The 24,732-nt window shown below is 45.9% G+C and overlaps 1 protein-coding gene across 3 annotated transcripts in view; it reads left to right on the plus strand.

The window, feature by feature from the left end:
* Window positions 1-24,732, plus strand: part of FERMT1 (FERM domain containing kindlin 1) — an 80,412-nt gene that overhangs the window by 49,447 nt on the left and 6,233 nt on the right. For all 3 annotated transcript variants that reach the window (XM_063918589.1, XM_063918588.1, XM_063918590.1), the window contains 5 exons: window positions 2,248-2,355; window positions 6,579-6,710; window positions 11,102-11,151; window positions 14,619-14,743; window positions 22,224-22,330. In XM_063918589.1, coding sequence (XP_063774659.1) covers window positions 2,248-2,355; window positions 6,579-6,710; window positions 11,102-11,151; window positions 14,619-14,743; window positions 22,224-22,330 — 522 coding nt within the window. The remainder of the gene's footprint in view (window positions 1-2,247; window positions 2,356-6,578; window positions 6,711-11,101; window positions 11,152-14,618; window positions 14,744-22,223; window positions 22,331-24,732) is intronic.

The following is a 24,732-nucleotide window of genomic DNA, read 5'->3' on the forward strand; positions in this document are numbered from 1 at the left end:
ACCAGATACTACTCCTTCACGGAAGTTACTTGATTAACATGCTCTCCTATGTTACATTTAAAAAAAATTCAAGAAATAAAAAGAACATCAACCTTAGCCGAATAGTTGTAATTGTAAAACCAGCATAAACCTATGATTAGCCAATGGGGGTCATTCCGAGTTGTTCGCTAGCTGCTTTAGTTCGCTGTGCAGCGATGAGGCAAAAAAAGGCACTTCTGCGCATGCGTATGCGGCGCAATGCGCATGCACAAAGTAATATTACAACGAACGATGTCGTTTCACACAGGGTCTAGCAAAGCTTTTCAGTTGCACTGCTGGGCGCAGAGTGATTGACATGATGTGGGCGTTTTTGGGTGTCAACTGACCGTTTTCAGGGAGTGTTCGTAAAAACGCAGGCATACCAGCAAAAACGCAGGCGTGGCTGGGCGAACACAGGGCATGTTTGTGACGTCAAAACAGGAACTGAATAGTCTGTAGTCATCGCAAGCGCTGAGTAAGTATTGTGCTACTCTAAAACTGCACAAAAAAATGATGCCGCTGCTCTGCGTTCCTTTCGTTCGCACTTCTGCTAAGCTAAAATACACTCCCAGTGGGAGGCGGCATAGCGTTTGCGCGGCTGCTAAAAACTGCTAGCGAGCGATCAACTCGGAATGACCCCCAATGTCTTTATCCCCATTCACCAACTGTAAAATCATTGCAAGTCAGTAAAGCCTCTCATCTTACCTCCCCACATTTTAAAATGTTACTGTTTTGCTCTATTAGGAACTTTTTATACAGTAGCATGTCCCCCTTTATATTACAAAGTGTATGGGCGCTCACTAATGTACTAACCTGCCTTGGCCCACAAATCTCTCAAACAGGCCCTGTACAATGGGCAGAATGGGTTTAGTATATATGTCAGACATTCACAAAGTCAACATGTGGATGATGACAAATAACAAAAGTAGTGGAACCCAAACAGTGCTTCTGAGGGAGAACAGCAGCCTTGGAACACCCGGATGGTTCACCCACAGTATATAGAGTTGGGTGTTTTTTTTTTTTTTTTTAAAGTGTGGGTTTTTAGAAGTGGAGATGTTGCCCATAGCAACCAATCAGATTCTATTTATCATTTATCTAGCACCTTCTAAAGTATAATAGCTAGAATCTGATTGGTTGCTATGGGCAACATCTCCACTAAAAACCCGCACTTTAGTAAATATACCTCTAGGTGTGCCAATGTGGCACTGATCACATGATTGGCACACCAGCTCACTATACTATTTCTAAGGCTCATGGAAAAGTGAACATGATGACAATGTCAACATTTCCTACATCATCATTATAATAATGTTGATATTTTGCAGGTATTAACATTAATGATGTTGAAATTTTAACCATGTTGTCATCTTAAATGGTGGCATAGTGACTGCATACTGGGCAGAGTAAATATATCCTCCATTAAAGCACCTGAAATGCAGAATATTTTAAACTTCCTACGCAGTAATGGAAATTACAAATAGCTGATGTGCCGGGTGGTCTTCAGTTTGCCGGCTGTCGCGGTCTCGGCACACAGTATACCGGCGCCAGAATCCCGACAGCCGGCATACTGACACCATTTCTCCCTCTTGGGGGTCCACGAGCGCGCCACCATGCCCGCAAGGGGCTCATTTGTGCTCGCCACGCTGTTGGTATGCCGGTGGTCGGGATTCCAGCGCCAGTGTGCTGTGCACTGGGACCCCGACAGCCGGCATACCATACTACACCCAATGTGCCCGGTTTCAACCGGGCAAAGGTTTTCTGGGTAGAGCATTTTACCCCTTTTCACCCCCTTAGGAGAGTCAAATTTCGAATTTGGCTGCAAATAACTGTCACAGTTTCCAGACCACCCGGCAGGTCACATGTTCTCGTCAGGTGCAGAGGTAGAGTTCACCAACCGTCACATTTTCCTGAGCACAATAGTGATGCATTGTAAATGGCAGGCAGACATTTTGTCACATAACTCTGAAACAAAGCAACCAATTAAAACACCAATTTTTCTGCAAATCTACGGACCAAGACCTTTAATTTGGTATATGATGTGCCCAGCTCAGACTACGGCATCATAGAAATATGTCACTCGTAAAAGTCATCCTTCTGCTATTAATATATAGAAGATATTCTGTAACGGAAGTTTCATATGTGTTTGTGAATGTTGTCGAGCTCTGTTTCATTTGAACACAAGTTGGGTCATTATCTTGTATGATGCATATGTCTGTTCCCATCCTCTAGTATGACGCTGTCCGTATTAACCAGCTGTTTGAACAAGCGCGGTGGGCTATCCTTTTAGGAGAAATTGACTGCACTGAGGAGGAGATGTTAATGTTTGCAGCACTGCAGGCAAGTTTCCAATATGCATTCTATACATTCTATAATGCTTACATGGGAAATAACAGTATGATATATTAATGGTCAAAGTACAAAAATGTAAACACGCAATGCTTTTCATTTTTATAGGAACTGTGGGTACAAGTGATAGGAACATTAAAGGGGCAGTATGGATGGTATAATGATTAGCATTACTGCCTCACAGTAGAGGTCATGGGTTCGATTCCCACCATGGCCCTAACTGTGCGGAGTTTGTATATTCTCCCGTACTTGCGTGGGTTTCCTCCGGATAATCTGGTTTCCTCCCACCATCCAAAAATATACTGGTAGGTTAATTAATTGGCTCCCAACAAAAAAATTAACCCTAGCATAAATGTGTGTGTGCATGTAGTAGGGAATATAGGGGGTCATTCCGAGTTGATCGCTAGATGAAAATGTTCGCTGCGCAGCGATGATGCCAAAAAATGGCACTTCTGCGCATGCGTATGTGGCGCAATGCGCACTCGCAACGTAATTTCACAATGGCCGATGTAGTTTCACACAAGATCTAGCGAAGCTTTTCAGTCGCACTGCTGGCCGCAGAGTGATTGACATGAAGTGGGCGTTTCTGGGTGTCAACTGACCGTTTTCAGGGAGTGTTCGAAAAAACGCAGGCGTGCCAGGAAAAACGCAGGCGTGGCTGGCCGAACGCAGGGCGTGTTTGTGACGTCAAATTCGGAACTGAACAGTCTGAAGTGATCGCAAGCGCTGAGTAGGTCTGAAGCTACTCTGAAACTGCACAGTATTTTTTTGTAGCCGTTCTGCGATGCAATCGTTCGCACTTTTGCTAAGCTAAGATACACTCCCAGAGGGCGGCAGCTTAGTGTTTGCACGGCTGCTAAAACTAGCTAGCGAGCGATCAACTCGGAATGACCACCATAGATTGTAAGTTCCACTGGGGCAGGGACTGATCTGAATGGGCAAATATTCTCTGTAAAGCGCTGCGGATTATCTGTGCGCTATATAAATAACTGGTAATAAATAAATAAATAATAAAGGGAGCAGTACAAAGTCCTGCTCAGTACCGCTACCTCTCCTACCTCTACGTCTTTCAAGTCTCTTTCATGCTGTCTTTATTACGTGTGACACCTCTGTGGTTATATAATTTGAATAAATGGGTATTTATGCCGGTATAAATTAGCAGCACTTCTTGCTCAACCTGTAGAAATAGTCTAGAAATAAAGTCTGAGGGGGTGATGTATCAAGACTTGGAGAAAGATAATGGGGTAAATTTACTAAAGCTTCTAAAACAGAAAATTGGTGATGTTGCACATAGCAACCAAGAGTGACCATGTAAATGCAGTCTCCACCCCTTGAATCTCATTTACATAACTTAACCTAGAAAAAAACCAGTTTGTGCTTTTGAGCGCGATACAGGTTGAGTATCCCTTATCCAAAATGCTTGGGACCAGAAGTATTTTGGATATCGTATTTTTCCATATATTGGAATAATTGCATACCATAATGAGATATCATGGTGATGGGACCTCAGTCTAAGCCCAGAATGCATTTACGTTTCATATACACCTTATACACACAGGCTGAAGGTCATTTTAGCCAATATTTTTAATACCTTTGTGTATTAAACAAAGTTTGTGTACATTGAGCCATCAGAAAACAAAGGTTTCACTATCTCACTATCACTCAAAAAATTCCGTATTTCGGAATATTCCATATTTTTGAATATTTGGATATGGGATACTCAACCTTTGCCCCAGTTGCCCGGAGGCAAGAAAAATATTGGTGCCCCCCACACATATAAATATATATATATCCACATATTTGCTCCTGCATAGCAAGCCTACAAAACCGTTGCAACTAGGCAGATCTATGTAGGGGTCCAGCCACACACTACATAGATCTGCTCAGTCATTCACAATGCTGATTATTTCTCTGGCAATTAATTTGCAAGTGACATATCCAGGATTAGAACCCACAACCTATTACACTGGAAGCAGGCACCTTACTGATGGAGATATCTGCTCTTGCATAGGAAGTGTGAGAATTCTAACTACTGTATATAGTTACTTGTAATTGAGAAATAACTTCATATAGTTAGAATTCTCATGCTTCCTTTATAGGGGCAAATAGCTTCATCAGTAAGTTGTCTGCTTCCAGTGTATCTATAATAAAGAGGGTGTGATTTGTAAGGTGCAGTGACTAGTGGGGAAGTCGGCTACAGAAGAGATACCGGCTGCTGTCAATTAACTTAATTGATTAATGTCGCTGAACACATGTAACAGGAGGAGAGGTGCCCCCCTGCAAAGCAGGAGCCCGGCGGCAGGTGACTCCGTTGCCTCCCAGAGTTCTGCCTCTGCTCAACCTGTATATGGTTAATACTGTAAGTGTGCCCAGTCTGTATTTCGGTAGAAAATCCCCATTTGTCAAACTCTGGCTAGCAGAAGATACAAAGGGGCTAATTCAGACCTGATCGTAGATGTGCTAAATTTAGCACATCTACGATCAGTCACACTGACATGCGGGAGGATGCCCAGCACAGGGCTAGTCCGCCCCGCATGTCAGTCCCTGCCCCGTCGCACAAGTACAAAAGCATCGCACAGCGGTGATGCTTTTGTACTTGAAGAGTAGCTCCCTACCAGCGCACCTCCTGCGCGCTGGCAGGGAGCTACTCGCCGCTGCTCGGGTTGCAGCGGCTGAATGTGGCGTTGCCCGGACCGCGCCACCTAAACGGCGGCCAAACGGCACCGGCCTGCCCCCTCCCATTCAGCGACCGCCTCTGCCTGTCAATCAGGCAAAGGCGATCGCAGGGCTAAGACTGCCGTCGGCTGTCTGTGTCTGGCATGCGCCGGCGCGCTGCGGCACTGGCGCATGCGCAGTTCAGTCCTGATCGCTGCTGTGCGAAAATGCACAGCATCGATCAGGTCTGAATTAGGCCCAAAATCCCCATGGCCTTAAATATTGACTTCTAAGCACTAATAGCCACTGGCATTTATTTGATTATTTTTAACACTAGTAAGATACGTGACGATGGGTCTGACACTAGAAGCCGTTGCTGTTTCTAGTGTTGCCAAATTGTTCCATTTTCTTCCCGGATTTTAGAAAGTCTGTAGCTGTGAGCTCCTCAGAGCCAGTGACTGTAGTGACCACGCATGTCAACGCATTAATAGAACCAAAGCAATGTCAGTGGATGTGTGGCCTATGACTCTAGGGCAGAGAAGTAGTGTTAGCCATGTCAACAAATAAGATTCTAGCTATTATATATCTCATACAGTCTTGAAAATGTTAGCTGGCATCTGATTGGCTGTTATGTGCAACACCTCCACTTTTCCTTTTTACAAATATTAGTAAATCTAGCTCCTAAAGGGCCCTACAGACTCGGCGACCCACCACCGAGCTGCCCGACCGCCGATACAGCAGGGTAGGTGACGGGGGGAGTGAACTTTCTTCACTCTCCCGTCACCCGGCTCCATAGCAATGCATGCTAATAATATGGACTATATTGTCCATATTGGCCTCAATGTTTAAATGAGCCGGCACTAGCGATGAACGAGCGCGGGGCCGCGCATCGTTCATCGCTGGTGCCTACACACTGAAAGATATGAACGATATCTCGTTCATTAATGAACGAGATCTTTCATATCTTATCTTTCACTGGTATCGACCAGTGTGTAGGGCTCTTTAGTGTCACCTCTTTTACACAGTACCTTGGGCCAGATTTTTCTAAATATACTCCAATATCTTACAGAATATGGGCGAGATGTACTAAGACTTGGAGAGTGATAAAGTGAAGAGAGATTTAGGGGGCTTTCCAATTAGCCCCAATGTAAGAAAATGTCTGATTGCTATAACACCACCTCTTTAACACAGTAACCTGGGAGCAGGGTTTCCTAAATGTCCTCCAAAATCCTACAGAATATGGGCGAAATGCACTAAGCCTTGGAGAGTGATAAAGTGTAGAGTGATTTAGGGTTATATTTACTAAGCCTTGGAGAAAGATAGAGTGGATAGAAAATACCAGACAATCCGCTCCTAACTGCCATGTGACAGGCTGTGTTTGAAATATGACAGTTAGGAGCTGATTGGTTGGTACTTTATCTCTCTCCGTTTTATCACTTTCCAACGCTTAGTACATATCCCCATAAAATCAATGTTATAGTTTTGGTGCAAGGGACAAATGGTATAGCTGGCATACACGTACACATACACAGCGTAACTGCATTCTGTGTCCATTATAGTATCACATAAGCAAGTTATCAAGATCATCGGAAACGTTTGAATTAGCGGAAGATGAGGAAACAGACGAAATAGAAGCTGCTCTTTCTAACCTAGAAGTTGCCCTCGAAGGGGGGAAATCCAACAAAATACTGGTAGGTGGCTTTAACCAAAAAGACTGTATTTACTTCAGTAACAGGCCTTATTGTATGCTTTGCTTATTTGTGTCATGTTTGTATTGTTGTTCTTAACAAACGTAAGTGTTGCCTAATTACTTGTATGTAATAACAACAAAACAAAGGCTGTAGACCAGTGGTGCAAGTAGAACATTTTTCTTAGTGGTACTGATAGCAAAAATGGGCGTGATCACACAAAACTAGGGGCGTGGCTACATGACAATAGGGACATGGCCACATTATGTCACACACCGTAAAGCTCCTTACACATTATGCCAAACACCATAATGTCTATTACACATTATGCCACACACCGTAATGCTTATTACACATTGGGGGTGATTCCAAGTTGTTCGCTCGCTAGCTGCTTTTAGCAGCATTGCACACGCTAAGCCGCCGTCCTCTGGGAGTGTATCTTAGCTTAGCAGGATTGCGAACGAAAGATTAGCAGAATTGCGAAAATACATTTCTTAGCAGTTTCTGAGTAGCTCGAGACTTACTCACAAATAGCGATCAGCTCAGCCCGTTTCGTTCCTGGTTTGACGTCACACACACGCCCAGCGTTTCTCCAGACACTCCCGCGTTTTTCCCTGACACGACTGCGTTTTTCCGCACACTCCCAGAAAACGGCCAGTTTCCGCCCAGAAACACCCACTTCCTGTCAATCACACTCCGATCACTTCAACGATGAAAAATCTTCATTCGGACGTGAGTAAATCTACTAAGTTTTGTGCTAAAATACTAACTGCATGTGCACTGTTAACCATGCACATTTTTGTCTCAATCGCTCCATTGCGAAAATCGGCAACGAGCGAACAACTCGGAATGACCCCCATTATGCCACACACAGTAATGCTTATTACACATTATGCCACACACCATAATGCCTATTACATATAATACCACACACTGTAATGCCTATTACATATTATATCACACACAGGTATGCCACTGACACCATTTTATGTCCCACACACAAAAATGACTCATACAAATTATGCCCCACAGTAAGGCATCTATTTACTTGCTGCCAGGAGTTCCATTTGCAAAAGATGCAGCTCTTGCATCTTCTACTGCAGCGCCAGCGTTCCCAGCACTTCTGGATAACGCTATACATGCAGTTGCGTAATTATACATTTTGCGCCCCCCCCCCATGGCATTTTAGTGCCGCTTACACGCATAATTCCCCCCTGTAGTGCCGCTTACACACACAATGCCCCCTGCTGTGCTGCTTACACGCATAATGCCCCCTGTGGTGTCGCTTACACTCATAATGCCCCCTGTAGTGCCGCTTACACACATAATGCCCCCTGTGGTGTCGCTTACACGCATAATGCCCCCTGTAGTGTCGCTTACACACATAATGCCCCCTGCAGTGCCACTTACACACTTAATGCCTCTAGTAGAACTTACCGCCCTACATGCTCATTGCCAGGGGTTTCTTGCTCGTTGCAGGTGTTACATGATCATTGCGGCCAGAGACCCTGCGGCGCCAGCGGTGGGCTGGTGTGGGTCTGGGACTGAGGGTCGACAGCACAAAGGTCGACACACCTTAGGTCGACGTCAATTGTTCGACATACCTTAGGTCGACATGGACAAAAGGTCGACATGGAAAAAGGTCGACATGAGTTTTTTATGTTTTTTTGGTGTCGTTTTCTTCGTAGAGTAACCGGGAACCCCAATTAGTGCACCGCGTCCCCTCGCATGGCTCGCTTCGCTCGCCATGCTTCGGGCATGGTGCCTTCGCTCCGCTACCGCTTCGCTCGGCACAGATTACCGTTCCAATCGTAGTCCACGTGGATCGTTAAGTATGAAAAGGTTCAAAAAAAGAAAAAAATCGTGAAAAACTCATGTCGACCTTTTTCCATGTCGACCTTGTTCCTGTCGACCTTTTGTCCATGTTGATCTTTTGTCCATGTCGACCTAAGGTGTGTCGATCAATTGGCATCGACCTAAGGTGTGTCGACCTTTGTGCTGTCGACCTGGAGTCCGGATACCGGCTGGTGTTAGGGGATTATAGGCACAGTATTTAGACTTAAACAGATCTAATGACACTGGTAATTACCAAACATGATAGTCTTTGCGATAAGACAATCGTAAACAAAACACCACAGCAGACATTTCGTAGCGACTGAGACCTCTGTAGTGTAGATCAATGAATTACTAGGTATTTAGACCTAACTGCGCCCAACCCCTAGGTGTTGTATGCTTTTATGTGAATGAGCAAGGTAATTGTGCTATCCCTGTGTGTAATTAGGAAGGATACCCGTATGTGACTAAATACTTTTTATTAATATGGCAAGATAGTTCCATATATTTAAATACCAGGATGAATTAATAAGTATGCATGCACAAATCAATGATAGTTCAACTAGAGGGGGATATTCCCTGAGTGTGCATGCACACTTGTTATTAATTCATCCTGGTATTTAAATATACGGAACTATCTTGCTTTATTAATAAAAAGTATTTAGTTACATACGGATATCCTTCCTAATTACACACAGGGATAGTACATTTACCTTGTTCATTCACATAAAAGCATACAACACCTACGGGTTGAGCGCAGTTAGGTCTAAATACTTTGTAATTTTTATATGTACAAGGAGGATTGGATGCCTCTATAACTAGCAGCACACCCCGAACAAACACTTATTATCACCACAGTGCACAGACCACCTGTCTTTATTCCTGTCATTGTAGATCAATTAATTGCTATTTAAGAAGTTTAGTGATTCCTTTTGGAGGACCTCACCCAACACCATAGAATGATATCAAACTCATATTTGATATGGTGATATTATATTATAATATCATGGGCCTTAAGCCTATAAATGTATTCTTTCTATTGAGTTTTTCAGCTTAAAGGGGAAATGTATCAAGGCTTTGAGAGAGATGAAGCGGACAAGTTACCCAAAGAAACCAATCAGCTTGTAACTGTAATTTCAAAAACTGTGCTAAATTAATAATAGTCAGAGGGGGTCATTCCGAGTTGATCGCTCGCTAGCTGTTTTTAGCAGCCGTGTGAACGCATAGTCGCCGCCCACGGGGGAGTGTAGTTTAGCTTTGCAAGTGCGCGAACGCCTGTGCAGCCGAGCACTACAAAAACATTTTGTGCAGTTTCTGAGTAGCTCTGGACTTACTCAACCGCTGCGATCACTTCAACCTGTCCGGTCCCGGAATTGACGTCAGACACCCGCCCTGCAAACGCTAGGACACGCCTGCGTTTTTCCAACCACTCCCAGAAAACGGTCAGTTGACACCCACAAACGCCCTCTTCCTGTCAATCTTCTTGCGATCGGCTGTGCAAATAAATCCTTCGTTAAATCCATCGCCCAGCAACGATCCGATTTGTACCCGTACGACGCGCCTGCGCATTGCGGTGCGTGACCTGATCGCTGCAAAAAACTGCAGCGTGCGATCAGGTTGGAATGACCCCCAGAATCTGATTGGTTGATTTGGAAACATTTCTACTTTATCTCTTTCCAAGGATTGATACATTGCCCACTCTGTTCCAGGAAAATTATAACATGAAATATTTCCTTGTCTCTCAGTAGCTGAAGTGGAGTAGATTGTGGGCTCTGGGTCCAGATCATTGTCTGCCACAAAAGCCATTATGTGGAGCACATAAAAATACAGTATGGAACATGTTGATAGAAGCACATACTGTTTGCCTGGGGAGTTCATTCCTTTTTTCCTAGAACCAATGGTGTACAAAGCTATATAGCAAGTTATATTTAGACTATTATTCTCGCTGTGTATAAATGAATAAAAAATATACAATGCAAAGCAAGTAAATTAAAAACCAGGTGTTTTAAAATGCTTCTGAACCAATAAAATATATATAACAGCAGAAAAATCCATATTTTAAAACAACTTGCCTAATAAAAAAAATGTTGATGATAAATAATAAAATAATTAAAATAAAAACCACCTGAGGAAACGGTCCGTTGCAGAGACCCAAGCACTTTCTTGTGAGAAATCCTTATTTATTTATTTTTATTTTATGTCTATATATATATATATATCTTATTGGTTCAGAAGTATTTTAAAAAATGTGGTTTTGAATATGCTTGCTTTGTATTGTCCATTATGTATGCATTTATACTGTACACTGTGAGACTAATACTCTGTCTATAACTTGCTATATAACTTTGGACGCCATTGGTTTCTGGGAGTGAATGAATATTCCGGTCTTGGCCTGACCGTACAGTATAACTTACATAACTTCATGGTTTGTCCAGATGCAAGTTTGCACCCTTTAGCTACTGTAGCGTTGCTAAATATACCTACACAAGGTGGCATAATGTACTTTATAAAGCATGGCTATGTTGTTAGCTTGTTTTTTATATTGTATTTTGTTTCATCAGGAGGATATCACAGATATACCAAAACTGGCAGATAACTTAAAGCTGTTTAGGTGAGTATTGTCCTCAGAATTTCCTGACTTTACTTTCTTACTATGTTATTTTTATTTATTTTGTATTTATTTATTTATTTATTCACATATAATTATTAATTGCTGGATACGTTTAGTAACAACAGTTTCCTGAGTGTAAAAATCTATAAAACAGGAAGCCGCTACTGCAAATTAATGCTCGGCGCAGCCAGTGGTATTACTACTGGCATGTCCACCGCCTGCGACTCTGATCAGCTGCGGTGCATTGGAAGTCGCACCATCGAGCGGACATTAAAGCAATCTTATTGTTGCTCAGACTATCCAATGCCCTGCCAAGGAAAGCCCCTCATCCCCTCCCTGCAGAGAAAACCCTACCAACATTGCATGGCTCTTTTAAAACATCTGAATCAGACCGATAGTCTCTGGGAAGTTAGACGCTATAGCTTGTGCCAACAGTGTAATGATTAATCAGTCGGCTTTGAACTTTTACTTAAATATATATATATACTGTGTTTCTTTACTAACCTGGTTACACTGATTTTTTTACAGCCTGGATGAATCCTGTTTCCAGCATGTTTTACAATAATAATAACTAATAGTAGCAACTAATAATGGCATTAAATAAATTGTATTTCTCAAATAGATTACTCATTTTGTAACTGTTGTGTTATTGAAGCTGGCCCCCAGCCGGTCTCCTGCTGAAGGGCCCATCATCTTTACTTCCAGCTTTTAATAAATGATGACTGTGCCTGCCAAAGGCGGTTTAAGACAGGAGGTGGCCCGTCTGCAGATATCCGTCTAACCCTTCACCCTGTGTAAATTCCCTGAAGTTAGTACAGACTCTGGTACAGTACCAGAGTCTTTGTAATCTTCTGCTGCTTGCAACATAACTACGACAATTTTCTTTGAAATATCGCACGGTGGCTCTTTCACAATGGTTCTGGCGGCCACGGGGAGAGTAGTTGTGATGGGTGCAGGGTGTACGGTGTATTCCACCCACCCTGCACCCTCTTTAGATACACCAGTGGTAATTGCATTACTATACTGTATATATAAAATGCCCCATACGTGACACTGTTAAAACTATAGCTGTGTATCTTTTGAGTTGTCAGCATAGGTTGACAAGTTAAATTACAGCTCTTACTCATAGGTTTTCATAAAAATAAAAAAAATGACACAGGCTCTAATTATTGGGTAGATATTATGCAGCAGAGAGCAAGCAGATCCAGCTCCCGGGCGTGCCTATATCACTGAAGCACTCATGTCATGCACAGGACTACGTGTGCTGACAGCCTGGCCCGCGGTGTCTCTTGTCCGTCCTGACATCTTTCCCAACTCCGGCTGCATAGAGCTCTCTGGCGTGGCCGGGTATTGACAGGGATGTTGTGTTGTATGCCTGGAAGTGGCTGGTGAGGTTTCTGGCTTGGTTTACCCCTTTCGTTGTGTGGCATGGGAAAGTGGGGGAGCTTACAATATTGCCGACCTCCTCTCCTGCCAGAATTTACATAGCAGCCACAAGCAGTAATGGCCGACCATTACCCCCCCCCCCCCTCCACACACACACACACACACACACACACACACACACACACTTACATTCCAGCCTACAGGCCCACCTCCGTATTACGTATCTCTTTACAGGGAATATGCTGTCCCTGCCCTCATGGAGCTTACAATCTGTATTCCCTATAACAAAAATGGCAATTTAATTAGTAGCCTATTAAACTCCCAGTATGTCTTTGGGTAAAGGAAGGAAACCTATACAAAGTCACTGAGAACATACAAACTCCAAACATACAGGGTCCTAGTGAGAATCAAGCCCAGAGCCCCAGCGTCCCTAGGACCCACTTTTAGGAAATGAGCGAGTCCCACGGCACATGCTGTCAGTTGCCGCCTGCAGGGTCTCCCCAGGCAATTGTCACACCGCCTGTAGTGTCATCCCAGTCAGTCTCCCTGCAGTCTGCAGTGTTTCCCTCCCTCCATGCCCACCAGCTTCTGAATCAAGCTCTCCAGCAGCGTCTCTGCACACCTTACCCGTCAGTACTGCCCCAGCTGATATCTACCCTTACTCCATCCCTTCCCCCAGCACTGCCTGCCCCTAACTCTCTCCTTGACTCCAGTACTGCCCCAGCTGCTTTCTACCATTACCCCATCCAGTAGCGAATCTTATTACGGGCCTGCAGGATTTTTGACCGGGGCGCCGCCTTCCGGAGGGCGCCGCTGCCGTGGCAAGATCCGCTACTGGTGGTGCCCGGCGGTGCTGTGTGACGCGCGATGAAGTAATCGCACACCAGCACTGCATTGTGGTAGTGGCAAATAGACACTAGAGGTCATGATTGACCTCTAGTGTCTATGCGGTGCTAAGGGCTGCCATCAGAAATTGTGGGGCCCGGGACTGACAAAATAGACAGGGCCCTTCCTCCCCCCAAAAAAATATTCTCCCGCACTCCTCCACCCATATGTGGTGTCATACATTGTGATGTTACATATAGGTGGAGTATTGCGGATCTGCAGGAATGGTTTACAGAGAGCTGATGCACAGGGAAGGCTTGTTTTAAGAAGTCCTCCATGCGCATCACCCTGCTGTTGATTCACAGACTGGTGCAGCTCTACAGGTATTGGCGGTAGGAGCCAGGGGTGGGCCCCTCTCTCTGTAAGGGCCCAGGACACCAGTCCCCACAGTCCCCCCCTGATGGCTGCCCTGGCAGTGCTATGGGAGAGACGTCATGATGTCTCTCCCATAGATCAGAGTAGCGGCGCCGGTGGCCGGACACGGAGGGCAGCAGCGGTCTGGAATCAGGAAAGGGGATGGTGAGTATTAATTTATTTATTTTTGTAAGCGGCACAAACTAGGGGGCACGACTATACTGGGGGCAATACTACTGGGGGCCCAAACTAGGGGGCACAACAACTCTACTGGGGGCAATACTACTTGGGGGAACAAACTAGGGGGCACAACAACTTTACTGGGGGCAATACTACTGGGGGCATCACTGATCACGCCCCTTCATGAAGCCATGCCCATATTTTTCTCGCCCGTGGCACCACAAGGGCTAGATCCGGCCCTGACCCCATCCCTATCCCCAGCACTGCCTGCCCCAACCCTCTACCAAATGTACTGACATACAGTAATCATACCTAAGATTAATGAAATAGTTACTTCTTTTTCTTGTTTTACATTATTTTCCCTCTGTAATCTATCAAACAATAAAATGCCACTAAAAGAATGTCTGTTGTGAAAAAAAAAAAAAAACATTACAAACGGTTCACTAAAAGTCTTCTCTGTGTAAATAGCACATTAGACACTGTAAAACTAGTCCTGTTGTTGAGTTGCAGCATACAGCCAGTGATTAAGGGGTTAATGGTAATATATTTCTATCACATTGGGTGAGGTGTGGAGCGCTAAGATAAGAGCTGGCTACAGCCCTTTGTGTTCCCTTTAGCATTGACATTGTTCATCTGATAACATATTTCTGTTTGTTTTTCAGGCCTAAGAAGCTGACACTAAAAGCTTACAAGCAGTACTGGTTCGTGTTTAAAGATACATCAATATCTTATTTTAAAAATAAAGATGCAGGTCACGGAGAGCCAATCGAAAAGTTAAATCTCAAAGGTGAGAAAATGCATAAATGTATATGTGGCATAAGAGGATAGGGTGGCTTGGCACTGAGGCAAAGATCCCGAATTGTGCCCTCCTCTCGTGTCCTCCACACATGCCCAGGGTAAAATCACACTGTGGGGCTGATGCCCAGGTTATAATCACAGTCTGGGTCTTTCTTGGGCTGATGCCCAGGGTATAATCACATTCTGGGGCTGATGCCCAGGGTATAATCACATTCTGGAGCTGATGCCCAGGGTATAATCATATTCTGGGGCTGATGTCAAGGACATAATCACATTCTGAGGCTGATGCCCATTGTATAATCACATTCTGGGGTTGATGCCCAAGGTATAATCACATTCTGGGGCTGATGCCCAGGATATAATCACATTCTGGGGCTGATGCCCAGGGTATAATCACATTCTGGGGCTGATGCCCATGGTATAATCACATTCTGGGGCTGATGCCCAGGGTATAATCACATTCTGGGGCTGATGCCCAGGGTATAATCACATTCTGGAGCTGATGCCCAGGATATAATCACATTCTGGGGCTAATGCCCAGGGTATAATCGCATTCTGGGGCTGATGCCCAGGGTATAATCACATTCTGGGGCTGATGCCCAGGGTATAATCACATTCTGGGGCTGATGCCCAGGGTATAATCACATTCTGGGGCTGATGGCCATTGTATAATCACATTTTGGGGCTGATGCACAGGGTATAATCACATTCTGGAGCTGATGCTCAGGGTATAATCACATTCTGGGGCTGATGCCCAGGATATAATCACATTCTGGGGCTGATGCCCATTGTATAATCACATTCTGGGGCTGATGCCCAAGGTATAATTACATTCTGGGGCTGATGCCCAGGATATAATCACATTCTGGGGCTGATGCCCAGGGTATAATCACATTCTGGGGCTGATGCCCATGGTATAATCACATTCTGGGGCTGATGCCCAGGGTATAATCACATTCTGGGGCTGATGCCCAGGGTATAATCACATTCTGGAGCTGATGCCCAGGATATAATCACATTCTGGGGCTGATGCCCAGGGTATAATCACATTCCTGGGCTGATGCCCAGGGTATAATCACATTCTGGGGCTGATGCCCAGGGTATAATCACATTCTGGGGCTGATGCCCAGGGTATAATCACATTCTGGGGCTGATGCCCATTGTATAATCAAATTTTGGGGCTGATGCCCAGGGTCTAATCACATTCTGGAGCTGATGCCCAGGGTATAATCACATTCTGGGGCTGATGCCCAGGATATAATCACATTCTGGGGCTGATGCCCATTGTATAATCACATTCTGGGGTTGATTCCCAGGGTATGATCACATTCTGGGGCTGATGCCCAGGGTATAATCACATTCTGGGGCTAATACCCAGGGTATAATCACATTCTGGAGCTGATGCCCAGGGTATAATCACATTCTGGGGCTGATGCCCATTGTATAATCACATTCTGGGGTTGATTCCCAGGGTATGATCACATTCTGGGGCTGATGCCCAGGGTATAATCACATTCTGGGGCTGATGCCCAGGGTATAATCACATTCTGGAGCTGATGCCCAGGGTATAATCACATTCTAGGGCTGATGCCTAGGATATAATCACATTCTGGGGCTGATGCCCAGGATATAATCACATTCTGGGGCTGATGCCCAGGGTATAATCACATTCTGGGGCTGATTCCCAGGGTATGATCACATTCTGGGGCTGATGCCCAGGGTATAATCACATTCTGGGGCTGATGCCCAGGGTATAATCACATTCTGGAGCTGATGCCCAGGGTATAATCACATTCTGGGGCTGATGCCCAGGATATAATCACATTCTGGGGCTGATGCCCAGGGTATGATCACATTCTTGGGCTGATGCCCAGGGTATAATCACATTCTGGGGCTGATGCCCAGGGTATAATCACATTCTGGAGCTGATGCCCAGGGTATAATCACATTCTGGGGCTGATGCCCAGGATATAATCACATTCTGGGGCTGATGCCCAGGATATAATTACATTCTGGGGCTGATGCCCAGGGTATAATCACATTCTGGGGCTGATGCCCAGGGTATAATCACATTCTGGAGCTGATGCCCAGGGTATAATCACATTCTGGGGCTGATTCCCAGGGTATGATCACATTCTGGGGCTGATGCCCAGGGTATAATCACATTCTGGGGCTGATGCCCAGGGTATGATCACATTCTGGGGCTGATGCCCAGGGTATGATCACATTCTTGGGCTGATGCCCAGGGTATAATCACATTCTGGGGCTGATGCCCAGGGTATAATCACATTCTGGAGCTGATGCCCAGGGTATAATCACATTCTGGGGCTGATGCCCAGGATATAATCACATTCTGGGGCTGATGCCCAGGATATAATCACATTCTGGGGCTGATGCCCAGGGTATGATCACATTCTGGGGCTGATGCCCAGGGTATAATCACATTCTGGGGCTGATGCCCAGGGTATAATCACATTCTGGAGCTGATGCCCAGGGTATAATCACATTCTGGGGCTGATTCCCAGGGTATGATCACATTCTGGGGCTGATGCCCAGGGTATAATCACATTCTGGGGCTGATTCCCAGGGTATGATCACATTCTGGGGCTGATGCCCAGGGTATAATCACATTCTGGGGCTGATGCCCAGGGTATAATCACATTCTGGAGCTGATGCCCAGGGTATAATCACATTCTGGGGCTGATGCCCAGGATATAATCACATTCTGGGGCTGATGCCCAGGATATAATCACATTCTGGGGCTGATGCCCAGGGTATGATCACATTCTGGGGCTGATGCCTAGGGTATAATCACATTCTGGGGCTGATGCCTAGGGTATAATCACATTCTGGGGCTGATGCCCAGGGTATAATCACATTCTGGGGCTGATGCCCAGGATATAATCACATTCTGGGGCTGATGCCCAGGATATAATCACATTCTGGGGCTGATGCCCAGGGTATGATCACATTCTGGGGCTGATGCCCAGGGTATAATCACATTCTGGGGCTGATGCCCAGGGTATAATCACATTCTGGAGCTGATGCCCAGGGTATAATCACATTCTGGGGCTGATGCCCAGGATATAATCACATTCTGGGGCTGATGCCCAGGATATAATCACAATCTGGGGCTGATGCCCAGGGTATAATCACATTCTGGAGCTGATGCCCAGGGTATGATCACATTCTGGGGCTGATGCCCAGGGTATAATCACATTCTGGGGCTGATGCCCAGGGTATGATCACATTCTGGGGCTGATGCCCAGGGTATAATCACATTCTGGGGCTGATTCCCAGGGTATGATCACATTCTGGGGCTGATGCCCAGGGTATAATCACATTCTGGGGCTGAAGCCCAGGGTATAATCACATTCTGGAGCTGATGCCCAGGGTATAATCACATTCTGGGGCTGATGCCCAGGATATAATCACATTCTGGGGCTGATGCCCAGGATATAATCACATTCTGGGGCTGATGCCCAGGGTATGATCACATTCTGGGGCTGATGCCCAGGGTATAATCACATTCTGGGGCTGATGCCCAGGGCATAATCACATTCTGGGGCTGATGCCCAGGGTATAATCACATTCTGGGGCTGATGCCCAGGGTATAATCACATTCTGGGGCTGATGCCCAGGGTATAATCACATTCTGGGGCTGATGCCCAGGGTATAATCACATTCTGGGGCTGATGCCCAGGGTATAATCACATTCTGGGGCGGATTCCCAGGGTATAATCACATTCTGGGGCGGATTCCCAGGGTATAATCACATTCTGGGGCTGATGCCCAGGGTATAATCACATTCTGGGGCTGATGCCCAGGGTATAATCACATTCTGGGGCTGATGCCCAGGGTATAATCACATTCTGGGGCGGATTCCCGGGGTATAATCACATTCTGGGGCTGATACCCAGGGTATAATCACATTCCGGGGCGGATTCCCGGGGTATAATCACATTCTGGGGCTGCTGCCCAGGGTATGATCACATTCTGTCAGTTGGGCGCACACGCTAGATGAATTCAACTCTGCATATGGCCATTTTTTCAGTACTGTACATATAGTGCAGGTCAGGAGCGTGTTCCATCTCACAGGCCCTAAGTATGTTATAATACATTTACAATGTCTCTGTAGACAGTCAATAGGTCAACAACATATGGCCGACATGCATTAGGTCGACAGGTACAAAAGATTGACAGATAAAAGCTCGACAGGGTGAATAGGTCGACGTGACAAGTTATTAGGGTTTTTAGGATATATCTTATGCATTCCATGTTATATGACCACAATCAGTACAAACGTGTACTCTTGTGTGCTCACTTCACTCACCATACTCCGGGCAAGGTGGCTCAGATCTGTGACTGTGTGTATAACTCTGGGCATGGTGGCTCACTCCACTGTACTCGCCACAGGTAACTATTCCCATTGTCAATGTGGATAGTAAATTGAAAAAATGTTGTTAAACAAGTGAGAAACCTAAAAAATAATGTGTCAACCATGTGTACGTCGACCATTGTCATGTCAACATTTTGTACCTGTTGCCCTAATGCATGCTGAGTGCCGACCAATACATTGTCGATCAACCATCTGGATACTGTGCGCGCGTGTGTGTGTTTATTGTATAATATTAATTTATATATATATATATATATATATATTTTATATATATATATACCCGTATATACTCGAGTATAAGTCGACCCAAATATAAGCCGAGGCACCTAATTTTACCACAAAAACCTGGGAAAACTTATTGACTCGAGTATAAGCCTAGGGTGGGAAATGCAGCTCTAGCCGTACACAGCCCTCATACTGCCAGATATGCCCCCACAGTGCTAGATATGCCCTCATAGTGCCAGATATGCCCCCACAGTGCCAGATATGCCCCCACAGTGCCAGATATGCCATCATAGTGCCAGATATGCCCTCATACTGCCAGATATGCCCCCACAGTGCCAGATATGCCCCACAGTGCCAGATATGCCCTCATGCTGCCAGATATGCCCCACAATCCCAGATGTGCCAGATATGCCCTCATGCTGCCAGATATGCCCCACAGTGCCAAATATGCCCTCATGCTTCCAGCTATGCCCCACAGTGCCAGATATGCCCTCATGCTTCCAGCTATGCCCCACAGTGCCAGATGTGCCCCACAATCCCAGATGTGCCAGATATGCCCTCATGCTGCCAGATATGCCCCACAGTGCCAGATATGCCCTCATGCTGCCAGATATGCCCCACAATCCCAGATGTGCCAGATATGCCCTCATGCTGCCAGATATGCCCCACAGTGCCAGATGTGCCAGATATGCCCCACAGTGCCAGTTTGTTACTTACCCTCCATCGCTCCCGCGCTGTCCCGTCGCTCCCGCGCTGTCTTCTGAAGGAGGGACACGGAGGGCACAGCGCGCGGCTCTCCTGTGTCCCTCCTGCGTCTCCGGCGGCAGCGGCGTGTGTGTGTTAAAGGAAGTGCCGGTTCGTGCACTTCCTTTAACACACACACGCCGCTGCCGCCGGAGACGCAGGAGGGACACAGGAGAGCCGCGCGCTGTGCCCTCCGTGTCCCTCCGAAATACTCACTCGAGTATAAGCCGAAGTGGCTTTTTCAGCACAAAAAAAGGTGCTGAAAAAGTCGGCTTATACTCGAGTATATACGGTATATATATCTGGAGAGAGAATTGTGTTAAACCATCCACAGGATTCTGTGTGCAATTGTGAAAGACATTGCTAATTTTTATTTGTTCGATTCTTCAAAGTGGTAATGCAAAGCATGTCTGATGTATATACAATGACATAAAACAGGAGTCACTAATATAAACACTGTTTCCTAACTTTCATACACCTCCCACAGGAGCAGGACATTCCTCCAGTAATCCGGCAGGCCGGTAGTGAGTGAATGTATCCAACTGACCATGACATGTTTATATTAATCAGTGAATAGGGCACTCGCCATCTAGAGAGTGGTGAGAACATTACACAGGCAGCTGATTAACCATACAGCGTAACATGTAACATGCAAGTTACTCTCCGCTGGGAAATCACTATAATGCAGAGGACCCCAAACTCAGTCCTCAAGGCAACTAACGGTCCAGGTTTTAAAGATAACCAAGCTTGAGCAAAATAAAATTAATTCGTACCTCAGTCAATTTGAATTAACCATCTGTGCTCAGCCATGGATATACTTAAAACTTGTACTGTTAGGGTGCCTTGAGGACTGAGTTATGGGAACCACTGTTATGATGTACAGATGGGTCCACAGTTATCTTGGCTAGTTTGCTGCGCCTAGGCACAACATGGTTTATTAACATAAACCCTTCATCTATTGTTCTCAGCTGCAATACAGTACAGAGAACAATACAGTATGGGATTAAATCATTACAGCAGGGGATTAAGTCTGACTGCCCAGTCTCAGTTAATCCAAATTAAAGGTCAAGATAAACATGGACCCATCTGTATGTACCTTTATACAACTCTTACAAGGGTTCAGTATGATTTTCCGATGGACAGGATGCCGGTTGTCAATATACCGACAGCGGCATCCCATCCACATAATCCCGACAGCCCCCCATTCAGCCCCTAACCCTCATCTTTTCCCTACCCTAACTTTCCATTCTGGGTGCCTAACCCTAACACTCCCTTCCCCGCTGCCTAACCCTCCCCAGTGTGCCTAACCCTAACCCTCCCTTCCCGCTGCCTAACCCTAACCCTCCCCGGTGGTGCCTAACCCTCCCCAGTGTGCCTAACCCTAACCCTCCCTTCCCACTGCCTACTCCTAACCCTCCCTGCTTAATGCCTAACCATGACCTCCCCTTCTAATTGCCTAACCCCAGCCCTCCCTCCCCGGTCCCTTACCCTAACCTTCCAGTCCCTGCTCCCTAACCCCCCTTCACCTGCCTAAATCTACAACCTCCCCTCCGCGGCGGGACACCAGCGCATCCCACTGTGAGGTCGATCAGAATGCCTGCTGTTGGTAATGTGATGCCGGCATCCTGATCGGCGTCAGTATGTGAACGCCGGCATTGCGTCCTCCATAAGGATCCCGGCATCGGTATATTGACCGTCGGGATCCCAGCCGCCATGAAGCTAACTGCTTACCCTCTTACAATATATATTTTTGTATTTTGTGGGCATGTCTTTATATAATCACGCCGCGTTGTTTGTATTCATGGCCCTCGGAAAAGACACAAATCTGCTATTGGGATACAACTGTTTAGAACGTAGAAAGTACAGCAGAGCTGTGTGGTATCCAAGGGCATTAGAAATAGTCAAGTCCTGGTGACATAAATAAACTACTAAGTTAGTATGTGATATGTTTGAAACATATGTAGAATAGAAAGATCAACAATGTTTCTTGATCTTCGTTAAGGGCAATTTAAATAAATATGCAAATTATACTTTAAAGTGTTTCCATATTCAATTTCATATGGGTAGAAGTACTGAATTTGTCATATCTGTCTCTGTTCAGGTTGTGAACTTGCACCAGACGTAAATGTATCACAGAAACGATTTGGGATCAAACTATTAATACCATTTGCAGAAGGAATGAATGAAATTTACTTAAGATGTGATAACGTAAGTATTAAACCATCTGACGGCTGATGTGCTTCATGGGGGTAATTCCAAGTTGATCGCAGCCTCAAGTTTGTTAGCAATTGTGCAAAACCATGTGCACTGCAGGGGAGGCAGACAGTGGCGTCACAACGTGGGTGCGGAGGGTGCGGCCCGCACCCGGGTGTTACCCTCTGAGGGGTGACACCAAAGTGCCGGCTCCTGCTCAGTGACAGGAGCTGGATGCTGCAACCCGGCTCCTGTCACAGTGCAGAAGCCAGCACTGCAGATTCAGCAGTCTCCTGGTGAAGGCCGTATCCCCCAACCCACAATGTGCCGAAAACGGGGGTCGGGACGCAAAGCCACGCCCCTTCTGCGAAGCCACGCCCCTCCGCGGAGCCACACCCCTTTTCACCCGCAACCGCACCGGGTGTTATAAAAGTAAGTGACGCCTCTGGAGGCAGATATAACATGTGCAGAGAGAGTTAGATTTGGGTGTGGTGTATTCAATCTGCAATCTAATTTGCAGTGTAAAATAAAGCAGCCAGTATTTACCCTGCACAGAAACAAAATAAAACACCCAAATCTAACTCTTTCTGCAAATGTTATATCTGCCTCCCCTGCAGTGCACATGGTTTTGCCCAACTGCAAAAAAAATTCTTGCTGCGATCAACTTGGAATTACCCCCCATGTGCGTAGCTCAACAAAATCTAAAACCTTACACAGATGTAGCCACGCTCATCGTGGCTACATTTGCACTGAACATGCACTTCTAGCGCGGCTAGGCAGTTGCCACTCCCATTCACGCAAATGGGGTGCATACGCGTCTAAGATGAGCGCGCCCCAGACGTGCACGCGGCCACACCTAACAAGGCGTGATTGCGGCAAGATGTAGCCAGGATGAACGTGGCTACATCTGTACCTCTAAAATAAAGAAACGGGGACATATAATTTTAGTACAAATTGATGGATATTTATTTTAAAATTTACAAAAATGTGACTATAGTGCATTATATTTATATAAACCACCCATTAAATAAAAGCCACATTTGCATGTACTTCCCACAATGTCATTATAGATTTTTCAGATTTATTCTTATTACCACAGTATTTAATGGTTATCTGAAGCAGGTCCGTAACTAGGGGTCCAGGCATCCCTGGCAAAGTGAAGAACTTGATGTCCTCCTCCCATCATCCATATATCAGGATTTTGGTACTTACCGATAAATTCCTTTCTCCGATTCCACAGGGGACACTGGAGCGCAGTTACAATGGGGAAACAGTAGGCAGTAACTGGGAGCTGGCACTTTAAAACTCAAACACCGTGGCTAGCTGCTCCCCTACTATGTCCCCCCTCCAAGCCAGTCTACGTAAAACTGTGCCTGAGGAGAGCTGGAATAAACTAACGTTAAAGTAGAGGAGGTTAACGCCACCATGTAAACCAGGATAACATGAAACAAACCTGGAACCTAACCTAACAAAAAGGTTAACCTGAACCCAACAAGCAGTCACAATGATCTGCAAACCATTAAGCGAAAAAGGAGGAAACAGCGATGGGTCCAGTGTCCCCTGTGGAATCGGAGAAAGGGATTTATCTGTAAGTACCAAAATCCTGATTTCTCCTTCATCCACTAGGGGACACTGGAGCACACAGAGCTCCCAAGACGGGCGGGAGAGCGCTATGAGTCCTGTAAAACCGCTCGGCCAAACTGTGATGCAGAGGCCGCACAAGTGTCAAATCTGTAGAATTTGACAAACGTATGTCGGCCCGACCAAGTAGCCGCCCGACATAAAGTAGTCATGGATACCCCACGAGCAGCCGCCCATGAAGGCCCCACAGAACGCGTAGAGTGCGCCGAAATTGAAGACGGAGGTTCCCGAGAGGCTGCCAAATAAGCTTGTCTGATGGTCAGCCGAATCCATCGAGACAAGGTCTGCTTAGAAGCCGGCCAACCACGGCGGGCAGCATCGTATAGAACAAATAAGGAATCGGACTTCCGAATAGCCAAAGTCCTATCCACATAGATCCTGAGCGCCCCGACAACGTCCAATGATCTCGAATCTGGAGAGTCCTCCGAGAGGGCCGGAACCACAAGTGGCTGATTGATGTGAAAATCGCACACCACCTTAGGTAGAAAAGACATGCGAGTACGGAACTCGGCCCTATCAGCATGAAACACCAGGTAAGGAGGTCGACAAGAGAGAGCCCCAAGTTCCGACACCCGTCTGGCCGAAGCGAGAACTAGGAGAAGGACCACCTTCCAGGTGAGATATTTCATCTCCACTGACTCCAGAGGCTCAAACAATGAAGATTGCAGTAAAGAGAGGACCAGATTGAGGTCCCATGGCGCTGTCAGGGTGCGAAAGGCAGGCTGTATTCGTAGAACCCCCTGAAAGAAAGTCTGAACTTCCGGCAGCAAGGCTAA

The sequence above is a fragment of the Pseudophryne corroboree genome, chromosome 4 (assembly GCF_028390025.1).
Source record: "Pseudophryne corroboree isolate aPseCor3 chromosome 4, aPseCor3.hap2, whole genome shotgun sequence".
Taxonomy (NCBI): Eukaryota; Metazoa; Chordata; class Amphibia; order Anura; family Myobatrachidae; genus Pseudophryne; species Pseudophryne corroboree.